Below are 20,000 nucleotides of genomic sequence, written 5' to 3'. Positions count from 1 at the left end.
TTTCTGTATCCTTTTGTTTTTGTTGTTGTTGTTGTTGTTGTTGTTGTTGTCGTCGTCGTCGTTGTTTCTCTTTTCATTTTCTTTTTCCTTCTTTTCTTTTCTTTTCTTTTCCCCTACCTTCTGTTTCATCCCTTAATCTTTCTCTACAAATCGTCGTTTAATTTAATATGCGCATAAGAGCATGATAATATAACGACGAATAAAATGTTTTTTAATCGTTTACGACGTGGATAATAACAATAATAATACGAGAAACTACATAATTTTAAGCAAGCTGCTTGAATATTTTTCATGCGAACGTATGAGATGATGAAAAACGCGTATATGCGCCTTTCGATAAAATGAAGAATATATATATATATATATATATACATACATATATATATATATATACATTGGAATTCGAAGAACGTGATAAATATAATTGTGCGCATACACATTAAATTAATTATTTAACAAGATCGTAGATGAAATCCATATTTAGAAGTGGGGGGGTGGGGGCGATGTGGGGGTGGGGGGTGTTCGGGCGGCGGCGGGTTGAGAGATCGGGGGTCAAAAAAATAAGGAAGGTTTATATATTAAACCTGGCCAGACTCTCTCACTGACGGCATATATATTATATGGAAAATATTGAAAAAAAACGAGCCTATATAATAAATCGCGATTATCGTTCGTTATTCATACTATCTATGTATTTTCTAACGTCGTATATAAACATAATTGTTAAAGTATTATTTAATTTGTCTGGATAAGTCTGACCAGCGGATAACGAGAAGACACCAAGAGCGGATTAACTTGAGAGGTTTTAGGCACCTATGCAGAGTGTCGAGACGAGTAGCAGTTGTAGGTGACGCACCCGAGAGTGTCCCACTGGCTGTTGTTCTTTGTGGTGGTGAATCCATACTCATTACTGGCACGTGGTTACCTCGACGACCGAGTGTCCCTTGATGATGTACCTGCATCTCTAAACTACCCTTCCCGAAATCCTGCATAGTTTGATCGATTAAATATGTACTAGCTGCAGTCTTTCGTCCTTCGTCCTGGTACGGTGTAGATGTAAAAAAAAAAAGAAGGAAAGAAAGGAAGAAAGAAAGAAAGAAAGAATGAAAAAAATGGAAGGAAGATAGGACGGAAGGATGGAAGGAAGGAAGGAAGAAAGAAAAAAAAAGAAAAGGAATAAATCAGACAATTAGTATTTATAAAAGGTATAAAGAAAAAAAAAAGTATTCTTACGATTAATTGCATACCCCAATATTAAATAATCATCGTTACACTGTATTCTCGTACCAAACTTCGAATTCAGTCGATACTACTTCTTGCTTCTTTTTTTTTTTTTTTTTTTTTATTTTTTTTTTTCTTCTCTTAATTACGCGGTGCATCAGCATGACACTCTTTGTCCTTCTCTCTCTCTCTCTCTCTCTCTTTAGTTTATTTTTCTCTTTTTTTATTGTTTTCGTTTTTTCTTTTGAAAGGTTTGAATCTAAAAATTTCTGATAGCGACGACATCGTTATCATTCTGATACACCACGAAAAAAGATATATATATATATATATATATATACATATCTTTTTTCCTTTTCGTATCTATCAGTTGTATTCTACCCATTCTACAAAGTGTAGAAACAGCGTTCTCTTTTCCCAAAAGCATACGAAGTCTTATCGTTAAATAGAGAGGGGGCTGTTATTTTGCTACAGCGTCGAAACAAGAGGATCGGATTGATACTGTGCATTATGTCAAAAAGAAAGGAGGAAAAAGAAGACAGGGATGGGAGCGGGGGGAGAGGGAGGGTTAGGCAAAAGAGAGAGAGAGAGAGAGAGAGAGAGAGATAGAGAAAAAAAGAAGAAGAAACAAAAATGTAAAGGAAAAACTGGGGAGGGAGAAAAAAACAAAATAATAATAGCTAAAAAGCTAGAAAAAATATTGGATATGGAATCTGATATGTGTATTCATTCTCGTAAAAAGCGTACGCGCAAATCAGAAGAGAGGACAGAACAATGATAAACACACTGCGGTTTCTCTCGTCCACGTGACGAGTAGAACACACTGTGGACGTATTATCTCGGTTTTTCTTTTTTTTCTTTTTTTTTTTTTTTTTCTTTTCTTTATTATCTTTTTTTTTTATCCTTTCTCTTTTTTTCTCGTTCTCCTTTCTTCTTCTTCTTCTTCTTCTTCTTATTCTTCTTCTTTTTCCTTTCCCTTCTTTTCTGTGGAAGCTCACATTTTCAAGCGTATTGTTTCTACGATGCATTCATTATGTGCATTTTAAATCAACCCTTTTCCTTTTTTTTCTATTTCTTTTTCTTCTCTCTCTCTCTCTCTCTCTCTCTCTCTCTTTCTTTCTCTTTTTTCTTTTTATTTCATTTTCGTTAATTCTCCCTTTCCCTCTCCCATCTCATCGGTCCACCTCTTCGGTCCATAATTTCGTCTAGAGAGAGAGAGAGAGAGAGAGAGAGAGAGAGAGAGAGAGAGAGAGAGAGAAAGAAAGTGGAATTCATCGTTTCGTGTCTACGAGAGATCTTAATAATTAAACATTATCGATAATTAATCTATAAATAATGGAAATATTGGAATGCAATTATTCTTATTTGATCATCGATATTGGCACCACGCTATGAAAATACATGTTTACGCGCGTGTGTATTATTATGTGTATGTGTGCGGAGGAGAAAAAGGAAAATACTACAAAAAAAAAAAAAAAAAAAAAAAAGAAAAAGAAAAGAATAAAAAGGACAAGGATTATAAAAAAAAAAGATTTCTACTTTCCGAAATTCCATTAGTACGCGTTCGAGTCAGGAAGAAAGAAAAATGATATTCTAAGCATTGCGAGGAGGGTTTTCGCTTTAACGAGAATTTAGTTGATAGTGGTTTGTGAGGAAAGTAGGAGGGATGAATGGTGGAAGGAACGAAGAGAAGGAGGTGGAGGAGGAGGAGGATGAGAAGAAGGTTCGAAGAAAGTGTCGAGTAAAGTTTGTAAATATCGTGCGTCGGAACGAAAATGTAAGATATTAAAGCAGCAACGCGTAAGCCAAGGATAATGGGGATTTTGTTTCTGGGTTGGGGTGATTGTTGGGGAAAACTAAAAGAGTTTGGAAAAGAAAAAGTGTTAACAGAACTCAAACCTACCCTCCGATATTACTTGTTACTAAGAACATATTGACTGATGGCACTGACCACGTAATCATTAGCGTCGAAGTTAACGTCGCTCTTCTCATCGGACACGGAACTTAATTCGCCGGTCATAGTGTCACCGTTGACGGTCGATGGGGCATACATATCAGCTGTCTGCGACTTGTTTAATCCTGTCAAAATAGTTTAATAAGTGCGATTAGTTCAAACTATCGCGTACTTGCGTATAATAATTAAAATTTTATATTTCATTATAGCTTAAGATTAAGATTGTGTCGTGTTTGTCTCGTACGTTCGTTCGTTCGTTCGTTCGTTCGTTCGTTCGTTCGTTTGTTTGTTTGTTTGTTTGTTTGTTAGATGTATATGAAATATTTGATAGAAATACTTCGATCAAGTTATAATCTTTATATCATATATGTGTATATAATGATCTAGTGTTTTTTGTCCTCTTTCGTTTTTTGTTTTCATTTAATTTTTTGTCTCGCTTCTTTTCCCTTTCTTTTTTCTTTTGATTTTTGTTTCTTCGATCATCCCCTTCCTTCCTTTCACCTTTACTCTTTACTCGTTTTTTGTTCGTCGGTGTATTTTATTTTTCTTTTCTTTTTATTTTTTTATTTTTTTTTTAATTCCTATTTTTTTTTCTTCTTCTTTTTTGAAATCCTTTTCCTCCGGCTTTATTTCATTCTTAATCAACTTACGAGCTTTATTTCGCTTTCGCACAATGTACCACAACATGATGAAGAGATTAACGATAAAAAAGATGGCGGAGGTTGCTGCGAACGTATAGATATAATTCATTGGGAAGTCCCCTCTTTCCAAGAGGACGTCTGGCAGGTTTTCCACGTTATTCGGTCCTATGAAATAAATCAGAAAGAAAAAAACATATCTTATCATGATATTTACCAGAACGGTGTGCCTTCTTTTTCGACTTTAATGTAGCAAAGACTATGGGCGCGGCAATGAGTAGACAAGCGGATGCAGAAACAGTGATGATTATCACGATGATGTACGAGGAATTAATCTCGCTTGATGTCAACTCGGTGGGTGGCGCCTCGCCTGTAACCCAAGCCAATGTGCCCCGTCACCCGATTTGTTACTCATGCAAAATGATTATGTGCCTACGTGTTAGTTTTAACATTCGTCGATAAGTTTTTATTCCTTGTCTTATTTCTCTCTCTCTCTTTCTCTCTCTCTCTCTCCCTTTGTTGTTTTTCTTCTTTCTTCTTCCCCCCCTTTTTTTTTTCTTTTTCTTTTTTTTTTTTTTTATTACCATAAACAACTTAAGCGATTCGAAATTTCAATCTGACGATTTTTTTTTCTTTCTTTTTTGTTCTTTTTTTTTTAATATATATATATATTTTTTTTTTTTTGCCGAAATCAGATTATCACGAAGTGCGTTCAATTTTTCTCTCTCTCTCTCTCTCTCTCTCTCTCTCTTTATCTCTCTATCTCTATCTCTATCTTGATTTATATCGATCTATACGTTAACATGTTACAAAGTACGAATCGTAATTAAGCTTCAAGTTGAATAGTTTAGTAATTAACCGATTAATTTGATAATACACAAACGATCAGACATTTATTGAATGATTGATCATACCTAATACGAGTTAAACATAGTCGTAGAAGCGTATGTATACGAAAGATATATAATCCCGTTTCCAAATATGAAACATTTCGAAATGATCTATGAATCGTGAACGCGAATCGTATACGAATGAATATAGTAATAGTAGAGCACGTACATACCTAATATCTACGGTTTAATGACAAGCGTATTTCACACATTAAGCCTCTATATCTAAATCTAATTGACGCATACTGGCACGTTACATGGTTCGACACGTAAAGCAGTTTAGCTAACGATGCGTTAATAAAGAGAGCGTTAATTATATTTGTTGGCGCACTATGACAAATAATATATATATATATATATATATATATATATATATATATATATATAAATTAATAAAAAAAAAAAAATTATGACAGAAACATAAAATGATTAAATGAAGAGAAAGCAGAGGTATGTATTATTGTTTGGAATAAAAGCGTCTATGTTGAAAGACTTACGTAATGTTTGGACCTTGACAAGATCGGGCAAAAAACTGCTTTCGCCCTTTTCGTTTATAGCTTTCACGCTAAAGACGTAATATGTTCCGAGTGTTAGGCCGCATATTACAGCTTTATATTCGCCCGGTAAAACATCTAAATATCTATAACGGCTCTCATAATCCAACGCTTGTCTCCATCTTATTTGATGTGACGTTGGTAGGCCACCATCGAATCCCCTTTTCCAGGTCAACGTTACGGAATCATGGGTAACATTGTAAACCTCCAAATCTGAGGGTTTGTCAGGCGGTGACGTTACATCCAAATGTATTGTATCGATCGATTGGCCCATTTTATTTTCCGCACGACACTCATATTTCCCGTAATCGTGAGACTTCACGTGGAATATCGTCAACGTTGACTCGGACGTTAATTCGGACAACTGGAAATATTGCCAATGATAGGATAAAGATTATTATTATTATTATTTTTTTTTTCTTCTTTTTTTCTCTTTCTTTTTTTTTCTTTTTTTTTTTTTTCTACATACATCAAAACTTAATATCTTGTCATTATATAAATAGAAAAAAAAAAAAAAAAGAAAAGGAAAAATCATTTTGTCCGAAAGACAATTTATATGTCCTTATTTACAATCAAAGAGAATATAAAATAATCACTTACGTCGCTATGGGTTATGCTATATTTGTGTTCCGTCGCGTTAGGCAATAATGTTCTACCGTTGAAAATCCACGTGAAACGTGGCAATGGGGATCCACGTGCTTTACAATATAACGGCGCATTTATTCCTTTATTTGCCGCTGCCTTTCTCGTAAGCGGTGTATTCATCATCTCCGGTTTAACTGTTTTGTTTGTTTTTTTTTTTGGTTGTTTGTTTCGTTTTGTTTTTTTTTTTTTTTTTTTTTTTTCGAACATATAAAAGATATTTATTTTAATCGATGACAGGAAGAAGAGAAGATAAATAACGTGTTACATACAATACATATATATATATATATATATATATACATAGATATTTTTTTTTTTTTCATTTTAATAAAAAACAATTATTTATTAACTCACAATTGGTTATGAATAAAATCGGTTTAGAGGTGGCATTGCCAATTCCATTGTTAACTTTGCACCGATATTCCCCAACGTCTTCCTGATCCGGATGTTCGATATGAAGATACGACGTTTTGTTTGCAAAAGACGTTGAATATCTTCCTGGTAATTCTGTGTTTGAGCCTACTTTCTGCCAGGTCACGTATTCGTCACCTATCGGGCTACCATCGACCTCGCAAAACAATTTAGCCTCGATTCCAGGTGGATATACGGTGCCGGACATTGACGTTCGTAAAATTTTCGCCGGATCTAAGTTGAAAAAGGAATATAGGAGAAAAAAATAACCTTTGATAAGCACACATACGCATATACTTATAGAAATTGGAGTTTAACTGAGTGGGGTGGGGGGTTGGGGGGATAGAGGAAAAAAAAGGGATTCCCTTGAGCGGGACTAATGGATTATTATTATCGTGATTATATATAAAAGGAAATTTTTGGAAATAAAAGAAAAAAAAGGAAAAAAAAAAACGAGGGAAAGAAATTTCGCTCACATTGGACGGTCAAATTCAATGGATAAAACGTAGTCCCTTCCTCGTTAATGGCTTCGCACGTATAAGTTCCTGCGTCGTAACGTTCTAATTTTGTTATATTCAACGTTGGACCACGTGCGGTTATCCTTTTACCGCTACTACTCAATGGTAAACCATCTCTCGTCCATGTATAAGTTATCAAATTAGGATTTCCAGTTGCTGATACGGATATTACGAATGGTTCACCTTCCATACCGGTTAATTCGTAAGGATCCAGTGTTGAAAATATCGGCTTATCTAAGAGAGAGAAAAGAAAGAGAGAGAGAAAGAAAGAAAGAGAGAGAGAGAGAGAGAGAGAAAGAGAGAAAGAAAAAGAAAGAGAGAAAGAGAAAGATGAGAACACATATATAACATAATTGTTCATAATACTAAGTTTGAATTTAACTCGTAATCTCATGTGATAATCACAAAGCGGTTGTTTTAAATCTACGTAAATTTTATTTAATTAAATGTCGTTTAACACGATCACCTTACTGTTTAATTATCTTTGTAATACGATATTGTCTTTATTTATATACTCACATAAAACGTGTAACGTTATAGCGTCGTGTATTGATCTTTCCATCTGAGCGTTTCTAGCTTGACAGGTGTAAACCTCGCAATTCATCTCCTCGGTTAAATCCAATGACAATTCCACATAAGATAGGTAACCACCGTGTAGACCAGATTTGGTACCATTTTTCGTCGACGGTACCGATATTCCACCCTTCCACCATGACATTTCGGCCGCTGGATTGCTACTGCTCGATTCGCATATAATACGACCTTCCTGACCTGCATGAAAATCTTGCGGGTCTCGCGTGATCTTCACTTTTTCGGGTGGAACTGAAAACAAAAAAAAAAAAAAGAAAGAAATAAAAACAAAAATGAAATAATACAAAATAAAATTGATAACCCTAATTGTGCATTGTGTGGTATAGAGAACATACCAGATCAATTTTCAGCCCAAGACAATTTTGTGTGATCCATGATTTTTTTTTTCTTTTTCTTTTTTTATTAAGGACAGAATTGAAAATGATTTTTCCAAATTAACGATTATTATCTCGCGACGCTTCAAAGAGAATCTAAAGAATATTTTTGTAGGAAGAAAAAGAAAAAAAAATTCATCGTTCTCTACAAATGACAGATTTTAATAATGTTTCGAATATATAACGTAGCACCAAGCGCGCACAATTGGAAATTTATTTTGCGATTAGTATACGATTAGAATTGATAACGCGAATAATTCGTAATCGTATATTTAATTACAATTATATTATATGAAATATATTATATTATCTACATACAATTGACTTTCAATATCAATGTTTTCATCAGTGGTATCTCGGTTGCCGAATTGGTTGCTTCGCATCTAACGTGTGCATTGTTATCCGATGCGTTAACCAGTATCGCTAATTCACTGGATACAGCTTGATCTCTCGTTCTAGAAGTACCAAGAATCTGAAATAATAAAACAATAAATTTATATATAAGATATAAAATGGATAAAAAATTGTAAATCCATTTAAATAAAATATAGAGAAATAGATGGATAATAAAAAATCGTCTCATGGATCATGTACCTTTCTATCGTTTTTATACCACGTCAGAGTTGCCAGTGGATTACCAGCGGTGGCTGTGCATTGAAGTCTTAATACCGTGCCGGCGTCTATAGTTGTACCCTCTTCATAACCAGTGACGAAGAGGTTCGAGGGTGGATCTAGAACAAAGTGTGTGTTGCCGGCTTTAATCTTCATTCTCTTTTGCGTTCGTATCAAAAAGCGTATACCGTTAATACGCGTAGCTCTCACCGGGATACACGTTGCGCATCCTAGTAGTCCGGCGGCCCGGTATTGTGTCTCGCTAAATGACGTAGCATTCTCGTGAACATTTTCAAAAGCTATAGAAATTACTTCTTTTTTCTTTTCTTTTCTTTTCTTTTCTTTTCTTTTTTTTTCTTGTTTTTTTTTTTTTCTTTTTTTCGGTCAGAATATTATATCCTATATTATTAAAAAAGCTCATTTGTTCGTCCTTAACGAATTAAAGAAGACACGCGCGTTATGTTCTTATTATAAAGTCACATCATACTCCATCTTGAAAATTTAACATTACAATTTATCTTTGAAAATTCTTATTATACGCTGAAACGTAAACTAAATAATCTACGTAAGACGATTATATGGATGACTGAAGTTTACAGAAAATAGGTTCACACGAGAATTGAGAATTATATTGATTATTTATATTCGCGATTAGATCGATCAAAGAAAAAAAGAAAAGAGAGAGAGAGAGAGAGAGAGAGAAAGAGAGGAGTGAAAAAATCGAGTCAAATAATCATTGAAGATAAAGATCTAAGGAGATGTTAAATAATTCCGATATTCCTTTTCATTAGGCTAGATAATATAAAGTAAGTAAAATAACAATATTAGATAAATTATTCTAACGATTCTGTCTGCAACGGATACGCTACAATGTCGATGCAACAGAGTGCATTATCGTCCTCGTAGTTTCCGATGCAAATTCCTACCTTCGGTTTGGGTAAATCAATCTTCTCGGTTAGAACAGTGAGGTAGACATATATATATATATATATATATATATATATATATATATAGAGAGAGAGAGAGAGAGAGAGGGAGAGAGAGAGAGATTGGCGTTCGTATTTCCTAATTCAGAATTCTACTGTTTGAGCAAATTATTCTCGTTTGGAGACAACGCCGTCTGTTGTTGTTGTTGTTGTTGTTATTATTGTTGTTATTATTATTGTTGTTGTTGTTGTTGTTATATTATAGTCTCACCTCTAGTGCCAGCCTCGGATAGCACATCAGCATGTCCCACGCATGTCGCGACCTTTCTCTTCATTTGACCGTACCTATTACGAAATGTCATTGGAACGACGAAGAAAGAGATGAGTGGGAGAAAGGTGGGTGGAGTGGGATATGTCAAATATTGAACGAAATATAAGCGTGTCGGATGTAATACCATCAGGAACCATTCCGAGAATATTACAAATTGTACGTCATTGGAAAACGTTTAAAAAATTCATTGAAATCGAGACTCATGTCGATCCTCTCTCTCTCTCTCTCTCTCTCTCTCTCTCTCTTTCTCTGTCACTTTAACGTGGAGTTCGTTGAACTTTCCTTTCACATGAATAGCATAGATCAACGATCGGATCAAGTAAAAATAACTTTGGGGACCTGGACTAATGTGCGTTGACGAATTGATCGTTCGCGAGTTCATCGAACGAAAATTTCATTACGTTAGTTTGTACGTGTATATATATATATAAGTATGTATGTATTAAAACTATATATTATACTCACAGATGACATTGATAGTATGTGTGCCAACCACGTTCTCAGCAAGTTTCGCATTCGACGCGTGGCAGATAACAACGATGCTTCTACTCTTGTGATTTATACTGAAAGTCACATTCGAAGTTGTGATCCAACCACCCTGAGACGCCGGTTCTGTTTTCGACGTGCTATTCTCAAAGTTCCGACCGTCTACCGACCACTTTATATCCGCCGGTGGGTTTGAGTTCTCTGTTGTGCAAGTAATCACTACTTGTTCGCCTGCCTTTGCTTCGGTCGGCCCGGTGATTATCACGCCCGCTGGTACGACTAGAAAAATTTTCACGATTAGATATATATATATATATATATATGTTTCATCTGTCGTTTCTATTCTTCTATTTTTTTTTTCTGTTTCTTTTTTTTTTTTACTTTTCTTTTTTTCCTAGCTCAAACAACATCTCATTTTGAAAAGTTATTTTATTAATACTATTTCATAATTGTGAGGATTCCTCGTTTATATATATACACACACACACACATACATATATATATATATATATATAAAATATAATAAAAAAAAAATTTCGTAGATGACCTAAATCTATATATTTTTTACCTCTTAATTAAATTAAATTTTATTAAAATTATAAAATTCATTTTTTATTTTAATAAATTTATAAAAATGGTTTAAATTAATTTAACGTTGATAATCAGATAAGAGTAGTGATATATGTATATATATATATATATATATATATATATATATATATGTACGTATTCATTTAGATTATTATTCTTCAATGTTACATTTACGATCACAAGACATCTTTTACGTTTACAAGACATTTTTTGTCATAATTGATACTTACAAAGTACAGTGAGGTCAACGTGGACTTTCATGGGTTCAACGCTCATGATATTGGACACCTCGCATCTGTATCGTGCCTTGTCGTCTTGTGCCATAGCCTTGAACGATAATATACTCTCCGATAGGCTACCTTCTGAACGATATTCCGTCGTGACTTGTTGGTCATTTCTAAACCAAACGATTTGGGCAGGTGGATTTCCACCCCTCGATCGACAGGTGAGCTCCACTTGTTGATCGCGTTGTACGGTTTCACCCTCTGTGTAACCCTCGATGTACGGCATGCCTGGTGGATCTGTAATTTAATTTATTTTATCAGAATTGATCAATCTATTCATCCATATATATATATATATATATATATATATATATATATATAACAACAAATTAAATAAGATAATATAATTTAATTTACTCGATGTCTAATGTCGTTTTAAAATGTTATTATTATTATTAATTTTCAACTTATTTATTTGTCCGACGAAATAAATCATTTTATTTTTATACGAAATAATAAAATCGCAATTATAAGGATTAAATGATTTAATATATAATAACAAATTTTTACACAATAATGTCTTTATAATTATATCGATGTTAAGCGAAAGAGTTAAGACTTAGACTTCATTTATAGTATATTAAAATTTTCTTTCGAAGATTTGAAATATTGAAATTATAACTATATATATATATATTTATATATATATATATTATATATATATATTATATATATTATATATAGAGCACGTCTCGTTTCCGCGTTATAACGAGAATACTTTTACGCGGATTTAATCGAAAATGATTTTAAAAATTAATTACATTTTCACGAACTTACTACTCTTATAATCAGGCTAGTTTTAAAATATGAAGGAAGAATATTAAAAAAAAAAAGAAAAAAAAAAATGTAATAAAGATCAGTCTAAGAAAGTTTTGTTAAAGGAGTAATTGATTTTTAAAACAACGTATTAGGAAACTTTTTTGGGAAGGAAAGATAAAGAAGAATAAAAGAAAAAAAAAAAAAAAAAAAAAAAAAAGAAAAGGAAAAAAGAAAAACTTCCCGGTGAGTATCGTTTGAGAAAGGACATTTGAAAACGTATTCCTTTATTATCGTTTTCAATCCGTCCAATTTATCTTTCCGATTAACATTCATGCTTGCGATGGAGCCTGAAACCTTTACTTACAGAAAACGGAGAGTTTGATGGTCGCCCGCATCGGACGATTAATGGGAATTGCTGGATGATTGGCTTCGCAGGTATAATCCATCTCATCATCGTCGGCAGTGGGGACGATCGTGATAGATCCGTGGGTATCGTATTTGAGAAGTTTCTTCGTTATCAAACCGGGCTTCAGCATCTCCTTGTCTGAAAGGATAATCAATATGAATGAGAAGCTACTGTGAGGCTCTTAATATTTTCTTAAGTATCTACTTACGCGGTACGTAATTAGATAGGTTAGTTAATTACTTCTATATACACGTACAGTATTTACAGTACATATATATATATATATATATATATATATATATATATATATATATGAAGAGAGAGAGAAAGAGAGAGAGACAAAGAGAGAGAATTTTCTCTTTGATCTTAACTTTTAACAAATTATTATTATCATTAATTACTAAGACTCTATAAAAATCATGAAAATTTTTAATAATATTCACATTTTAATGAGAAACGATTGCTATAACATTATAACAAGTAAATAAATGAATTAATGTACAATTGTATAAGTTATATGTATTATTTGAAAGAGATTAGAATAATTAAGATCTTGGCTATGATTTATTTATTTAATGTCAACAGGATTAAACATATTTAATGATTTAGAAAAAATATTGTAGAGAAGTTATATGTATTATTTGAAAGAGATTAGAATAATCAAGATCTTGGCTATGATTTATTTATTTAATGTCAATAGGATTAAACATATTTGACGATTTAGAAAAAGTATTGTAGAGAAGTATAAGATTGATCGTGTTTATGATGAATCTCTGAAGGAAGTGGAGGAGTGGATAATAAGGACGGGGCGAGGGACGTGGATCGAGGAATTAGGAAGGAGGGGATTGGTTTCTTTGTTTCGATAAGCGACAATACATATCCATGTAATATATCTATTTACCACCAAAGGTTATGAGCTTACAGAGTTTTAACCAAAGCACGTATGTACGCAGTTATGTACATATTACGAGAAACGAGGATGGAATGTTTTAAACGGCGTTAATTCTAAAATACATCGATGTTTGTTCCGTGATTGCATTGCCCTATCGATATCCGCCCGTTATCTCGTTTTAATCGAACGTGCGCGCGAGCGGAATAATCGATACTTTCGGATGATCGAGCGGTCGCTAGTACAAGGAAAATTCAATTAAGCCGATGATTCTTTCGATTTTTTTTTTGTTTCCTTTCTCTCTCTCTCTCTCTCTCTTTCTCTCTCTCTCTTTCTCTGTCTCTCTATTTTTTTTTAATCTCTGCCTCTTTCTACTCCCCACCCTCACAATCACCTCCCTCCCCCTCCTATCCCATCCGATCCCATTTCGCCTCATCCAACGCAGTTCAGGTCGAATCTCAGCGACGAGATCGAAATGAAAAAAAAAAAAAAAAAAAAAGTGACGAATGTGTTTCGTACTTTCCTTTAACTTTTCTTCTTTACTATTTTCAATGTTCACTGCGTTTACCTACGTTTATTATTACCTACGCAATTAATATTTTATATACACACACATATATATATATATATATATATATATTTATGTGTAGTGTTCTACATATATATATGTATATATTATATTGTGTATTTATATGAATAAAATAATAATAGCGTTATATTATAAATATAAAAATTATAACTTACCACCCTCGATTGATATCGGCGTAATACTGGTATCGCCGCCTTTGATTTGAACGTTTCCACGATACCAAACAATCGTAGCAGCTGGTTTAGCCGATCTTACGACGCATTCCAAACGCGTCGATTCTCCAACTTTTACCTCGATCTTTTTCTTACTCGAGTGACCACTTCCCCCATCCATTTTTTTCTTATACATGTGACTACTTATCTCGACCTTTTGCGGTGGCGCTGCAACACAAAATATAAAATGTTATCATCGATCAATTTCATTATACCTTGTTGTTCTTCTTATTCCATTTTCTCTCTCGTATTTTCGTTTTATACGTTTCAACGAAAATTAAATTATCGTTAACGTTAATATTAATTTATCGCGTTAGAACAGGTCAAAAATATGTATCACGTATATCTCGTACGGTTTTTCTTATTTAATTGACAAAATTTCGTACAAACAAATTAAAATATCGAAATAATTGATTTAACCGATTTCGCGGCATTGCATTCGTCGAACAATGCGATTCGATTTCAAAACGCACTCGCACGTAAACTGTGAGCGTCGATTTTGACTGAGAAACGAGCACTGGCTTAATTCAATACCTAGTGTATGCATGTGTCTATGTATGTGTATGTGTGTGTATGCATCCATACGTGTATATTTATGTGTGCTCGTATATGTACCGCTTGAATAGTTTATTGCAATATCGGACCGGGCGCACCTATCTTGCATGTACTTTACGACTAGCTTTTGATCTCGGATATTCTGTTTCCGAAGCAATAAATCCCATCAGTGATTTTTCGTTTTTCTTTACAGGAAACTAGATAGATTAAAGACGATATATATATATATATATATGTATATATATATATATGGTTTTATATATATATAATTATATATATATATAAATATTACGTACTACAAAGCATATTTCTCGTTTAATCCAAATTGATGATCAACGTAGAATTATGAACGATTTTCAAAGAAAAGCACTCGTAGAAATCCGATTTTACGATTTGAAGTGAAATTAATGATAGCAATTTCTCTCTCTCTCTCTCTCTCTCTCTCTCTCTCTCTCTCTCTCTCTCTCTCTCTTTCTTTCTCTTTCTCTCTTTCTTTCACTTTTGATATCGACCTAGTATTTATGGTCTCCATGAAATAGTCACGTAATGTAAGTACAGTACAGAAATCACGAAATCACAGTAATACGACAATATATCGAAAGGAGAATGACAATCTTTCATATTGAGAAAGAAGACTTATATATATATATACATATAGAAGTTAAAACTTGATAGTGCCAATAAGCGAGAACCAGAGTTTAATACAAGCGAAACATTTTACAATTTGATAAATGTTTAGCCTGGAACTTCTAAAGGACTCCAGGATCAATTCCTTTGACCTTTCCGATCAATATTCACGCTTCCCAATGACATCTACGTAATAGTGGTTTTACATCCACATATGCGTACATGTATGTGTGTATGACTTCATGTATGTGTGTTTGTGTGTGTATATATATACATATATATATATATATATATATGTATGTATGTATATATGTAAGTATGTATACATGTGTATAGTTTTGTGCGCATGCGCATATATGTATGTGCCTGTGTGTGTGAGCCAGTATTCATACTATGTGGATGCATATACGAGTTCGTCCGGTCTGTATGTCAAGCACAAACAAGCTCAGAGAAGAGCGACCTTTGACCCTAATTTCCTCTTTACCCTTCCATTCGCTAAACCACAAGGCGTCCATTGCGTGTCACTCGTAACAGAGAATGCTCGATCTTTGTGCGTTAATTTTTCATCTTTGACACGAATTCATGAGAAATGTTTTCTCTTGCTCTCTCTCTCTCTCTCTCTCTCTCTCTCCTTCTCTTTTTCTTTTTTTCTTTCTCTTTCTCTCTACTCATCAATATACATAGATTCTAATCCTAACAATAATAAATATAAAATAATGTTTGTTTAATAATTTCCATTAAATTGTACCTTTAACATCGCGCGCATGCGCTCCTACATACACACATAGAGAGAGAGAGAGAGAGAGAGAGAGAGAGAGAGATTGAGAGGGAAACAACACCCACACGCAAATATTATATTATAAATTATTTCGAGATAACGGGTTTTCGTAATTTAAACGAAACTGTATAATTATAAAAATATACGAGAAACGTAAAGAACAAAAACATATGTATGTATATATGTATCTGTGCAAAAAGGAAAAAAATATAACAATGATAAATTAATATTTAAAATGAAAGGAAAAAGAAAAAAAAAAAAGAACAGAAGGAATAGAAACAAAGAAAACGAAGAACGAAAAAGGGGAAAAAAAGAAAAAATATATATATATATATATATATATTTATTTATTTATTTATTTTTTAAATGTAAAATCGTATTAATAAATAAAGTTCATGTTACTTATATCGGTATCAATCACGTATCTTCGGTATCAACGTCACATTTACTCTGTTAGATCACGATAGTAAGATAAGAGAAATGGTTTATTGGCAAAGGGGGAGTGGTTTCTAACAAACAGCATCAGGGAAGCAAGCTTCCTACAAGGGAGTCTCTTGTCAACCAAATTAACTAGAGCTCACCGTTGCAAGCTATACGGGATAACGATGCGAACGTCCGAGTTCTCTGTGCTTTCCTTGCTTTCGACATAGATGGGAATGTCTCTCTCTCTCTCTCTCTCTCTCTTTCTCTGTCTGTGTATGTGTATGTGTGTGTGTGAGAGAGAGAGAGAGAGAGAGAGAGAGGAAGCTATGTATATTCCAACGAAAATGTCTCCGTGATTGTTGAACGCTCAGCTGCTTCTCTTAGACATTTAACCCCTTCGCTTTTCCTTGGGATTTCTTTCATGTTAGGATTAGAGATTTTGTGAAATCAAAAGAATTCCGTTTTTTGTCCATGAAATCGTTGAAAAAGAAATTTTCTCGAAATCGATACAAATTATTTCTTTCTTTTTTTTTTCTTTTTTTTTTTTTTTTTTTTCTTGTAATATCACAAGAGTCCAATCTAAGGGATAGTATAGTCGAATATATCAAATATTGAGTTATTAATTTGATTTATCGTGTCTCGTGATTTTTCAAATGTACTACTTTGTATTTATGATATATATATATATATATCTTTCTTTGCATATGTAAAGATATCTATCTCGTGCATATAAGTATATGCATTTCTTTTTATATTTCACAGAGTATAAAAGCGAATGCGAATATATATATATATATGTGTGCGTGTGTGTGTGATGTCTATGTAAGTAAATACATATATAGGTGTTTCAAGTATTTGTGCGTAATGTGCAACCCTCCGGTAAAATGCGTCTCCCATAAAAGAGAAATGTGTTCATGCAAATCGACGCGCGTGTCACTGAAAGCTAGAACTTGCATTTTCCCTACGTATAAAGGATAGATATATTTACTTGTATTTACTCTTTGTGCGATTATACGAAAGAAAGAGAAAGAGAGAGAAAGAGAAAGAGAGAGAGAGAGAGAGGAAGACAGGCAGAATTTTTTTCTTCAAACCGTATTTAAAAGGACAACGAGGTATGGACGTTTTCTTTTTTCTTTTTTTATCTCCTTCCCTTTTTTTTTTTTTCTTTTTATTATCTTTTTTTCTTCGAGCATCTTCTCGTCGCGTAGTGAAAAATATAGGAAATTTTAACGCAATTAACGAGTATGTATGCATATATATATATATATATATATATTTTTTTTTTTTCTTTTTTTTTTTCATACACGCACACAAATGCACAAATATAACGCGTATATATGTCAAAATTTTACACGTGGTGGTAAGCATTCGCGAATGCTCGTATCTATACGAACGTGCACGAGAGTCAAGCGTGGATCATTGTAATCATCGAAACGTAATACGAAATCTCCTGCACATAGAATAGATATATATATATACATACATAGATACATAGGTACATATAGATACAAAATCGTTTCCATTTTCGGCTCTCTGTAAAAATTTCCGATTCCCTAGCTCGTTTAGCTCGTGTAACTTCACGGCTCGAAAGTGATGAAGCTCGCTAGAGTGCGAGAGTTTAACGTTAGAGGTATAATACCTGTTGCGCTTGAATAGCGCGAATAGCTGGCGATGTTTTACCACCGACATTATGACCGACGAATACGCGACTTATCCCTATGCTCTATATACGTACATACGTACCGAATATTATACGTTATTTGAACGAAATGGAACGAAAAATGAAAATTATCTCTTTGCCAATCAAAGAACAAGAGTATTAGAAAAAAATGAATAAAGAGATCATCAGTGTGGCTATATGAATTTATAGAAATGATAATGACATATAAAGAAGAAATTTTTTTCCGCCTATATGTATGTGTGTGTGTGTATGTGTGTATCTTCTTTTTTTCTTTTTTATTGAACAATTATTTAGAAAAAGAGAGAGAGAGAGAGAGAGACAGTTCGTATGATCAAAACATTCATGGATTCGTCAAAAGCCAGCAAAAGGATTAATACGATGTTACTTAATAAACTAATGATATCTGTGTATATATATATATATATATATATATATATATATATGTAATAAATAATATAGGAATACGATACATACGTCTTATTCCCTTGGAGTTTTCTCGCTTAATGATACCGAAAGTATGATCTTTTTCATAAATATAGGAGACAAAACGTTTATCAACAATAACATGTTCTTCATAGATCATATAGATAGTTAATGTAAGATATGTATGTATATATTATTGAGATATTAAACAAGGACATTCAAAGGAGAAGAGAGAGATACTCGGAATAGGACGTTTCTATTTACAAGTAACGTAAGATTATATACAAAGATACTTTTCCATTAGTCTTTGTTGAGCCACGGACGCGTTTGGATCTCCTCGTACGTTCTTTCTCGTATAAATCATTACGTTTCTAATTATTTTCTAATTTTTCATTTAGTTAAAGTATAGAGACGAAAAGAACACATCGTTATCGTATATATATATATATATATATATATGTACATTATATGGAATGTTCATTTTACTACATATCGAACGATTACTTTCATATATATATATATATATATATATATATATATATATATATACTGTTATTTTTATAGTGATTTCCGAGTTTCCATCATGCGTGAAATGAAATGTTCGTGCTCCTGCTGTTCGTGTATATAACATACACGTGTGCCTGCCTAATCGTTTATTTTATTTCAACATATTATCACAAGAGACAGCTTATATTTTCATCGATTTCGCTGTTATATTTAATTTTTCGACATTCCGTTTATTTATTCCGCGCGCGCGTGTGTGTGTGTGAGAGGGTGTGTGTGTTGTGCGTACGTGAGCACACGTGTATGTGTGTGTGTGTGTGTGTATGTGTATGTGTACTAGAGAATATGTCGCGAAAATGCTAATCGTTCTTTTTTTTCTTTTTTTTTTCTAAATCACACAAATAAGTTTTATACTACGATAGAACGAAATTTTTAATCTCTTTTTAATAAATAATAATTTTGATTTAATAAATAATAAATTTATTTGACGTACATTTGAAATATAGTTTTATGTACGTATAATGATACATAGTTTCTCATTAATTCGAACGAAATTGGATACATATTGAAAGTACCATACGTATGTACATATGCGTATATATATATATACATATATGTATGTATATGTTATACATAAGTACTTATGTATATACATCGATTATGTAATAACGGATTCGATATTGACATTTTCGAAAATTATATCCAGCATTATATCGTCGAATAGGAAGACGACATATTTTATCGATTTGCAAATTTTCGTGGTACGTTAATCGACGTTTAATTTTGTAACATTGAAAGTCTTTGGAATTCGTATAAACGGAATATCTCTGTAATATCCACATGAAGATTCGATTCCCATATAATTATCTGCCCTATTGTCAAATGATATTAAATGTCCATTATTAATATCGATAATACATCAAATAAAATGTGTTGATTAAAAAAAAAAATATATATATATATACATATATGTTTATATATGTACGTATATTTGTGTATCTGCGCGTAAGAAATAAAAAGAGAGAAAGAGAGAGAAAGAGAGAGAGAGAGAAAATTATAATGTTTCTGAAAATGATTTTTACTCGTGTATATATGTATTAGAGAAAATGAGACAACGTTTTGTACATG

The 20,000-nt window shown here is 32.9% G+C and overlaps 1 protein-coding gene across 1 annotated transcript in view; it reads right to left on the bottom strand.

The window, feature by feature from the left end:
- Positions 1-20,000, bottom strand: part of sns (sticks and stones) — a 211,031-nt gene that overhangs the window by 6,768 nt on the left and 184,263 nt on the right. The window contains exons 5-18 of the mRNA XM_085657915.1: positions 13,825-14,049; positions 12,150-12,329; positions 10,973-11,263; positions 10,131-10,430; positions 8,391-8,527; positions 8,115-8,268; positions 7,351-7,653; positions 6,790-7,065; positions 6,257-6,547; positions 5,858-6,036; positions 5,201-5,621; positions 4,031-4,183; positions 3,173-3,300; positions 857-1,040 (exon numbers count right to left, since the gene is read on the bottom strand). Of these exons, the coding sequence (XP_085514041.1) occupies positions 857-1,040; positions 3,173-3,300; positions 4,031-4,183; positions 5,201-5,621; positions 5,858-6,036; positions 6,257-6,547; positions 6,790-7,065; positions 7,351-7,653; positions 8,115-8,268; positions 8,391-8,527; positions 10,131-10,430; positions 10,973-11,263; positions 12,150-12,329; positions 13,825-14,049 (3,222 nt within the window). The remainder of the gene's footprint in view (positions 1-856; positions 1,041-3,172; positions 3,301-4,030; positions 4,184-5,200; positions 5,622-5,857; positions 6,037-6,256; positions 6,548-6,789; positions 7,066-7,350; positions 7,654-8,114; positions 8,269-8,390; positions 8,528-10,130; positions 10,431-10,972; positions 11,264-12,149; positions 12,330-13,824; positions 14,050-20,000) is intronic.

This window comes from Vespa mandarinia, chromosome 6 (genome assembly GCF_050613455.1).
Source record: "Vespa mandarinia isolate Hongniang chromosome 6, ASM5061345v1, whole genome shotgun sequence".
Classification (NCBI taxonomy): domain Eukaryota; kingdom Metazoa; phylum Arthropoda; class Insecta; order Hymenoptera; family Vespidae; genus Vespa; species Vespa mandarinia.
Note: the sequence above shows the minus strand (reverse complement) of the source record. Positions and strands in the feature narration are given on the sequence as shown.